Source organism: Lycorma delicatula, chromosome 7 (assembly GCF_047948215.1).
Source record: "Lycorma delicatula isolate Av1 chromosome 7, ASM4794821v1, whole genome shotgun sequence".
Classification (NCBI taxonomy): Eukaryota; Metazoa; Arthropoda; class Insecta; order Hemiptera; family Fulgoridae; genus Lycorma; species Lycorma delicatula.
The window spans coordinates 89,595,042-89,603,675 of NC_134461.1; the positions used below are offsets into that span (position 1 = coordinate 89,595,042).

Here is an 8,634-nt window from a genome sequence, read left to right on the forward strand (position 1 = left end):
GAGTATCCTTCCTTCAACTTGGCGGCAGTATATCATCAATGGATGTTTGTCGTATGTGTATGAATGTTCTTGTTTCCTGTTCATAATGTTTCTATTCAGTCTTATGTAGTGTACTGTATTCGTTTACAGGTGTCAATACTGTGACACTGTTTTGTTTTTCTATGCATACCAAGACATTCTATGCTTGATTAAAAATGTTATATAAACAAAAAAGAACCCAAGGTGTGAGCTACTGCTTAAAATTGCAAGGAAGGCAATAACATTAGAGACTAAACAAAAAATTTTACAACTTCATGGTAAAGGTTCAAAAGTCAACAAAAGTGCAGAAAAATTTTAACTGTCTCATTCTACCAGTAGTACTATAATTAAAAGCAAAGAAAAATAAATCACAGAAATTACTAATGCCACTCCTATACTTTCATATTAAAGAAAAGCAAAAGTTTAATTCCAGAAACTGAGACGATACTAATAGAGTAAATAAACAACAAACTCATACTTTACATATCCCGCTAAGGCAGGCAATGATATCAGCCACGGCTGTTTCAATTTTTGAATATCTGAAAGAACAGAGGCAAAATGGATGCAACTTTTAGCGGCAGTAAGGGATGGTTTAATCGTTTCAGACAAAGAGCTGGCATGCATAACATAAGTGTAAGGCGAAGCTGCAAGCACGGATACTGTAGCTGCCACAAAGTTTCCTGATTCACCGCATCAAATTATTGAAGAAAGAGAATACTCAAGACACCTTGTTCAATGTTGACAAAACAGGATTGTTCTGGAAAAGAATTCAGTCACAAATTTACATTGCTAGGAAATAAAAAAGTATTCTGGTTTTAAAGCTGTTAAAGATTCTTGCAGGAACAAATACACAGGGTGATTTTAAGATGAAACTGTTAGTTATTTACCGATTTGAGAATCCGAGAGTGTTTAAAAATATATTGATAAAAATACTCTTCCAGTTATATGGCAGTTAAGTGTAAAATGGCAATTAAGGTTAAGGACTGCTTTAATATTTGAAGATTGGTTTGAAGAACATTTTATTTCACAAGTGAAGAAGTATTGCATCGACAGAAAATTTCCATTTAAAGCAGTTTTATTAATTGATAATGTCAAAAGCCACACTGCAACAGGCCAACAAGATAAAAATTCAAATGTAAAAATAATCTTTATGCCACCGAATATGTTTCACTAGTCCAGCCCATGGATCAATCTACCATTGCATGTTTCAAAGCGAATGCAAGTAATAACTTGCATGATAGTTTTCGACAATTACTTAAAGCCGTTGATAAGGAAGGTGGCCCAAATATTATAGAATACTGGAAAAAATTCAACATACTGCAAGCTGCCCTAAAAGTTATTAACAACACATAGATGGAAGTTTCTGAAAAATCCATTCAAAGTGGATGAAAAAAAATTTGTCCTCATTACTATAATGACAAGGACGACGACAAGGAAATTAATAAAATTCTGTGTTGATTGCAGTGACAGAAATTGTAAAAAGTTAGCCAGTAATCTTAACCTGGAAGTTTGTAACAAAGATATTACTGAGTTGTTGAATGTTGAAGAGGATCTTTCCAATGAAGAAGTTATTACAAGTGTTCAACAAGATACTCAGTAAATGGAAGAAGAGTTCAACAACAAGGTAAGCGAATCAGAACCCACAGCTGAACAAAAAAAATTAAGGACAGAAAAGCTTTCCAAAGCATTTAAATTAATTGAAAATACTTAAAATATTTTTTGATCAAATGACTCGAATTTTGAATGCAGTATGGCAGTAACCACAGCCAATAATGGAGGAAAAAGTTAAGAAGCCGATTCATTATTTCTTCAAAACAGCAAGAAAGGTTATACAAGAGGTGAGCAGTCAAGAAGCGGATCCTCAACCGTCATCATTGCGACAGTAAGATACAACAGATACGTTTCATATTAAATTCCATAAACAAAGTTGGTAAGAACTGTTTAAAAAGACTTTTTAATTTTTAATACACATACTCTTTCAACTTATGTACGTACATATGGTTTATCTTATTTGAGTTTTTGTATTTTTTTTAAATTCTGTTAACTTGGTTGTGTAAAAATTTTAATCTCATTTATTGTACTCAATGTTTTTTTTTGGAAAAGTAATAAAAAAATAGTTTAAAAGACTTGTATTATTTTAATTATAAGATGTATACTTCATTTTATTATGACTATATTACATACAGTACATGACTATATTACATACAGCTGAATTTTCAATTTACGACTGGTTTTCTGGACCCCATTCAGTTGTCACAATGGGGGTCTACTGTATTTTTAAATTTGTGCTTATTTTTTGCTGTTTTGACTATAAAATGAAAAAAATTAATTTTTGTAATAAACATAAAAGCCACAAAAAAGGCACCCAGCAGTAAGAACACCTCTGGGAAGTCGGAATCAAAGAAAAGGTACAATAAAAGATGGATATTAAGAAAGGCATGATCTACCCATGACTACAAAACAAGAAAAATAAATCTTACTCAAGAAGTGCTTCAAGGCATATGCAGGAGCAGATGATACCCATGCTACCAACAATTCCCAGAAGATTAGTGTAATTTTACCCTGGTTGGGAGTAACACATTATTAATCAATGGCTATATTGATTAGCTAACAAATGTAATAATAATATGAATTTCCACCAAATATTTATAAACTAAAAAAAGATCACTAATTTTTTATAACTGTTCATTCAAAATGTTTTTTGGTCATTTCTGATGCTGAAATCATCATTATAAGAAAAAAAAGAAAAGAAATAATATTTTACAGACCAACAGTGAGACACTGATACGTAATATATGCAAGTAAAAGCAATCCACAGTAATTCAGAATAAAATTTACTTATGCTTTCCAACAAAGAAAAATGTCATAAATACTTTCAACTGTAATCACAATGCAACAGCACTAGTCACAAAACTACTGCTGAACAGCAGTTATACATCAGTTTTATTCAACTGTTTAAAAATTATTAACTTGTATTAATGTAGAAACTAGCAGTTTAGTTTTGAGGAATGTTTGCATTGATGTACAAAATTTAATAATAGAAATTTACCATTTGTATCAGCACAGCTTAGCGTAATTGGAGAATTCTATTTTAAGAAATTAAAAGCTCTAAATTTACCCGAACTAGTTAGCCCTGGATAGATCATTTTTACAGCAAAATAAAACAGAAAACTAAAATCTTGGTTAGGTTCAAAGGCAGAACTAGTCCCACCAATCACACATATAACAAGGATACAGTATGTTTCTTAACATAATTAGTATAGATTCAGTAGGAGTCTAGGCAAAATCCACAGTAGATATCAGGCACAATGAAAAAGATGGTTGAAAAATGAATTATCTAACCACAGGGGAATTACAGAAAAAAAAACTACTCAAAGGAATGCTGCAAGACCCCACCCACATGCTACCTACCTCCTCCAGGTAGCAGAAATTTATCCTATTTACAATTTATCACAAGACTACACTTTATCTTATCCAGGATGGTAGCAATACATTACTAATCAATTAATCGGTATTGAATAGCTTTACATGCTGTAATAAATTGTTTTTGCTCCATACAAAATACCCATCTAAAAACAAACTTGAGCTTCCTAAAGATAAGTAATTACACAATCCCAGAATATATAATCTCCAAGAAATTTTCAGTTTGATTTCAGTAAGAAGGTTTTACAACCAGCACACACAGTATTAGTGTTACTTCACCAAGCAAAAGAAAGAGCCAACATCTAATAACAGATAGGTATAGAAACACTCTGCTACTTAATCTTTACGTTATGACATTTAATTAAATAAATAGAAAAAACTTACATCCATATATTTAAAGAGTTGTACTGTGTCATTAGTTCTATCTTTCTTTGGTTTTGGTTTTGGCTTTGATACATGTTTACCAAACATTTTTCCAACTGCTGCAGGATGTATTCCCATTTCCAACAATCTATGAAAAGCTGACTTGTGCCGTATCAGTTCAATCCTGTCAAAAAAATTTATAATATTTAGGATAAGAGAATGATAATTAATCTATATTTTTACAATAACAAAGAAATTCTTTTAGAATACAATTTATGAATCTCTTAACAATTTTCTTCTGATTATTATAGAACAGATTTCTGTGTTTACCTAGGAACAAAACTTCTTTACAATAAATTCAAAAACATTACATGTAAGTACATGATTTGTGTAGTACGAGTAACAGGTTTACTGGAATAAAACAGCATTTACTGATCCATTTTTCAGCAAATACTTAATTACATGTGAAGAAAAATTAAAAGTTTTCCATTTACATTTCTTCCATTAGTATTTACTGTTAACTATATACAAAAAATCTTTTGTGTTTGTAAAAACTTAAAATAACTTTTAAAAAAAAATATTTTATTTAATTTTTAGTAAACACCGGACAGTTTTTAATGGTGCTTTAAAACAGCCTGTAAAATATAATGAAGCATTTGTAGTGTAATATTGGTTATTTATGTGAATTTGCACGATCGTAAAAATCATAAAGCTCATTGGACTGTTCCCCTGGATGATTGGTACATTTAAAAAAATATTTAGTTAAGTTTAATAAATAATTTTTTAACAAGGTCAAACGAAAAATAAAAGGTGCTGGAACACCTGAACATAAAATTGTACTCTTTTTAAGGTACCTTGATGAACTTAACTTCCAAGCTGTCATAACAGAGGACTTAGTTCAAAATGTAGTACAAAAGGAGTAGATAGTTCAAAACATTTGATAAAATAAAAAGTAAAGTCGCTGAATACGCTCAAACCTGTGCACTAGGCGCAGCTGTAAAGTATAAACTTATATAGACTAAAAAGTAGAAATAAGATAATATATAAAAAGAAGCTTTTTAAAAACCATTCTTATATTAAATGCACTAAAAAGGAGAAAATGAGAAATATATTACAACAATTTTTAAAACACCACTCAAACTCACTAAAATGTAAAAAAATAATTTTAGTATGGTGTCTCAGAATGGATTTGACGACAAGCTTTGATGGTGATATGTAAGATTATGTGTAAGTCATAGTTCAAATTAAAAATTTGATGTTCACAAACTTTTTCTTATGCGTGATGAATGGCGTAAAGAGTAAAGAAACAGTAAAGAGTGGCGTAAACACACATAAGAAAAAATTTGCAAAAACATCAGATTTTTAATTTGAAGCTATGACTTTCACATAATCTTACATATCACCATCAAAGCTTGTTGTCAAATCCAATCTGAGATACCATCCTAAAATTATTTTTTATCTTTAGTGTGTTTAATTTAAGAGTGGTGGTTTAAAGATTTTTTTACATATTTTTTTTATTTATTTGTCATTTTTTTCTTCATAAAATAATGTACTATAACCAAAAAGTAGGCACCGGAATGTACCAATCACTAGCGGAAAATCCCAATTCGTTAGTAGAATTTTTAGAGTTAAATTTCTAATTTAACTTTCGTTATATCAATTTTCATCTTTAAAAAAAAATATTTTTGTGCAAGAGGTAATCAATTTTAGACACCTAATAATCCCACTCCAAGAAGCTGCCCACCAGGATAACCTACCCGGAGAGCCCAGCTGCGTAGGCACGCCCTGCAGCTAGTTAGGACTATAGATTATACCAGTATTGAAAAAAAAAATCTGAGCATTGGGCATCTTTGTTGTTATACTAACAGAAAGGGCTACATGAGTATAAATGTACAAATGACATGTGTTGCCAATAAAAAAATAGCAAGTATGACCATAGATGCAACACGACCTTGTAGTATTCATGACAACAGGGTTTGAAGATGTAACAGGGAAGATATAAACTGTTAATTTCATAGTCATGTCTAAGTTAAACAGAACTGCTAGTCTTTTAGGAGACAACAGTTATAAGTGGTCAAAGAAATATTTATCAGGCAATATGTAAAGGAATGTATCATGATAGAAAAAATCTTCAGACAAATGAGTAAGTCCTTTTATATTCTTGAGTATTTAGTATGGATGATACTGAACAAAATATCAAAAACCGCAATAGTCTATTCAATAATATATTACATCAGTAAAGCTTCTTATGATGGTATAGAGCTAAGAAATTGTCATGAATGAAGAAGAATATGAATAGGTAGAAGACATTGAAATTGAATTACACAAAAAAAAATTGATACTTTTTAAAAAATATTTTATATTTCTGCAATCCTTTTTCTTCCTTGACTTTTCTGTTACAATAAATTAAATGAATATTTCATGAGTTTAATTTTCAAATCTGTAACAAACAAATCTTAATTTGCTTTTTTTTTGTAAAGTAAACAAATATTTTGTAAGATTTTCTTGTAGACAAATTTCAAAAAATTTTCTTTACATTTATGTGTGGTGTAAGTAAATTACTTAAATTACTCCTTATCTTGATAGTTAATTTATTTATTCATTTTTCTGCAACATTCAGAAGAAATTCAGTAAAGCTTAATTGTTCTATTAATTTTGAATATTATTTTTCTGGCATGATTTTTGCCTTATTCCAGCTAAAATGTGTAGTATATCTACTTAATTTAAGTATTACTACATTACTGAAACTTCTGATGATTTTTATTACTTTTGTTTGTGTAATCAGATTCTTTTTACTTCATCTAGTAACTAACGATGTCATATAACTTCTATGTAATTAACGTATTAAAGGATTAATTTTTAAAAAAATTAATGTTGCATTTATTTTCTATATAACTAACTCCAAAAACAAGGGACCATACTAGACATTTGGTCACTTTGCCACCGAGTAATTATTGTAATAAAACATAAATAAAATGGGAAACTACACATAAATACTGAATTGCCACAAACATACTTGAATGGAAAACTATCTACGTCTCAGTTTTGGTAAAAGTTTATTCACTTCAAATGCAATACTTATTAGTTGCTAAACAGTTCAGTACAGTATTTACAGAACTATCAAAAATTTTACTACTTTTTACTCACTTCACTCACAGCCTACTTTATATTTGAATGCATTACCATAATGATTTATTCTACATACAAATATGCATTATTGTGACTAGTGAAACGACTGTTTATTCCAAATAAAACTAACATGGTAGTATTCACCATCGAATTTCTCATTATTAAAATACCTACCAGAATAGTCACAATATGTAAATCAAATTCACAAAATAATGACTAACTACAATTTTTTCAACACTACTACAACATTGTTCTATTTTAAAAAATATATTCACTGCCGGTTAGCCCGTTTATCGGATCAGTTCTTCACACAAAAACATACAACTTAAATTACGTTACAAAAAGGAATACAAAAACACATTACATAAATATTAAACCAATAAACGAATAAGTCTGAAAACTACATTCTAATGATAAAACCAAACATTCTAGAATTCTGAAGAAAATTTGTGTTCGATTCATTTCAAACCCAATGCTAGCTGGCCAAAAAAAAATTCCATTGTTCTTCGAGTATTAAACAAAAAATATCTGCATCATTCAAACTTTAAAGAACTTTATTAACTAATAAAATACTGTGATTAGTAAAAATGTTTAATGTACAAAGGCAATTTATACAGTAATTTTAGAATTATTCTATTTCTATTAGTTTCTAAACCATACTCAAAGAAATACTTACTCTAGAAAATTGTTTGTAGATTCAGCAGAGAACATAAAATATAATAACACGATCAAAATACAAAACATAAAATGCTGGAGATTCATTTTTTCAGCTGTGTATATTATCCCTTTTCTTTCAATCTAATTTCTAAAAATAACTTTAAATAAACAGCTAATAAGAAATCAGTAGTTTGAACTTCCCGACTTACGTGTCATTCAAACGTTACAGAATGAAGCAACTTGGTGCAACTAGTAACATTTTATGTTTCTCAGTTTCATTACCCCCACCAAAGTTCACAATCTTCCCTACTACGAAGCAACAGAAATGAACATTGGCATTGAACTTCTCTACAAGAGAAAAGACGTCTGTATCGTATAATCAGCTACTTTAAAATTGGTCATCGTTCATGAACTCTGACTACAACTAAATATAGCGTTTTTCCCGATATTAACGCAATATCATAAAATGTTCATAAGTTAGTTATTTGCATTCATTAGAACAGGACAACATTAACGTTTGCTTTATTTTATACTTTACTTGTTATCTGAAATCTAAATTTTATCTCACGGGTTCTTAATCAATGAAGAAATTAATTAAATCCTTTCAAAAGTAGTTTAATTTTAAACTTCTATTTTAAGGTGGTCCGTTTTAATCATTATGGTCATGTCGATGTCGCTGAGGACACGAGAGCGCACTTGTATATTTGCGCGTATGTGACACATAATATATTATTGAAGTTTTTATTATTCAATAAAGTAAATATGACTTATTTAAAGTAAATACTGCATTTGAAGGGAATATTTACTAAAAGTAAATATTTTTCTATTGAAATATTTTCATATAGCGTTTCATATTTATTGTATTTCCATCTATTTACCAGTGTTACACTAATTACTTTAATCAGTGAATGAAAACCGTATGTGTCGAAGTTCAGTAAACAAAGCGTCGGCGCCATTTAAATTTATGTATAATTTTCAATTAAATCTCAAGCTTACTTTTGAACTACGCCGTTCGTAACTGATAAGAAATTAAAATAATTGTTT

At 29.5% G+C, this 8,634-nt stretch overlaps 1 protein-coding gene across 1 annotated transcript in view; it reads right to left on the bottom strand.

The window, feature by feature from the left end:
- LOC142328143 (lysosomal aspartic protease-like) overlaps nucleotides 1–7,855 on the bottom strand; it is a 61,964-nt gene extending 54,109 nt beyond the window's left edge. Inside the window, exons 1-2 of the mRNA XM_075371684.1 lie at nucleotides 7,610–7,855; nucleotides 3,826–3,988 (exon numbers count right to left, since the gene is read on the bottom strand). Of these exons, the coding sequence (XP_075227799.1) occupies nucleotides 3,826–3,988; nucleotides 7,610–7,695 (249 nt within the window). The 5' untranslated portion in view covers nucleotides 7,696–7,855. The remainder of the gene's footprint in view (nucleotides 1–3,825; nucleotides 3,989–7,609) is intronic.
- Between the last annotated feature and the right edge of the window lie 779 nt (nucleotides 7,856–8,634).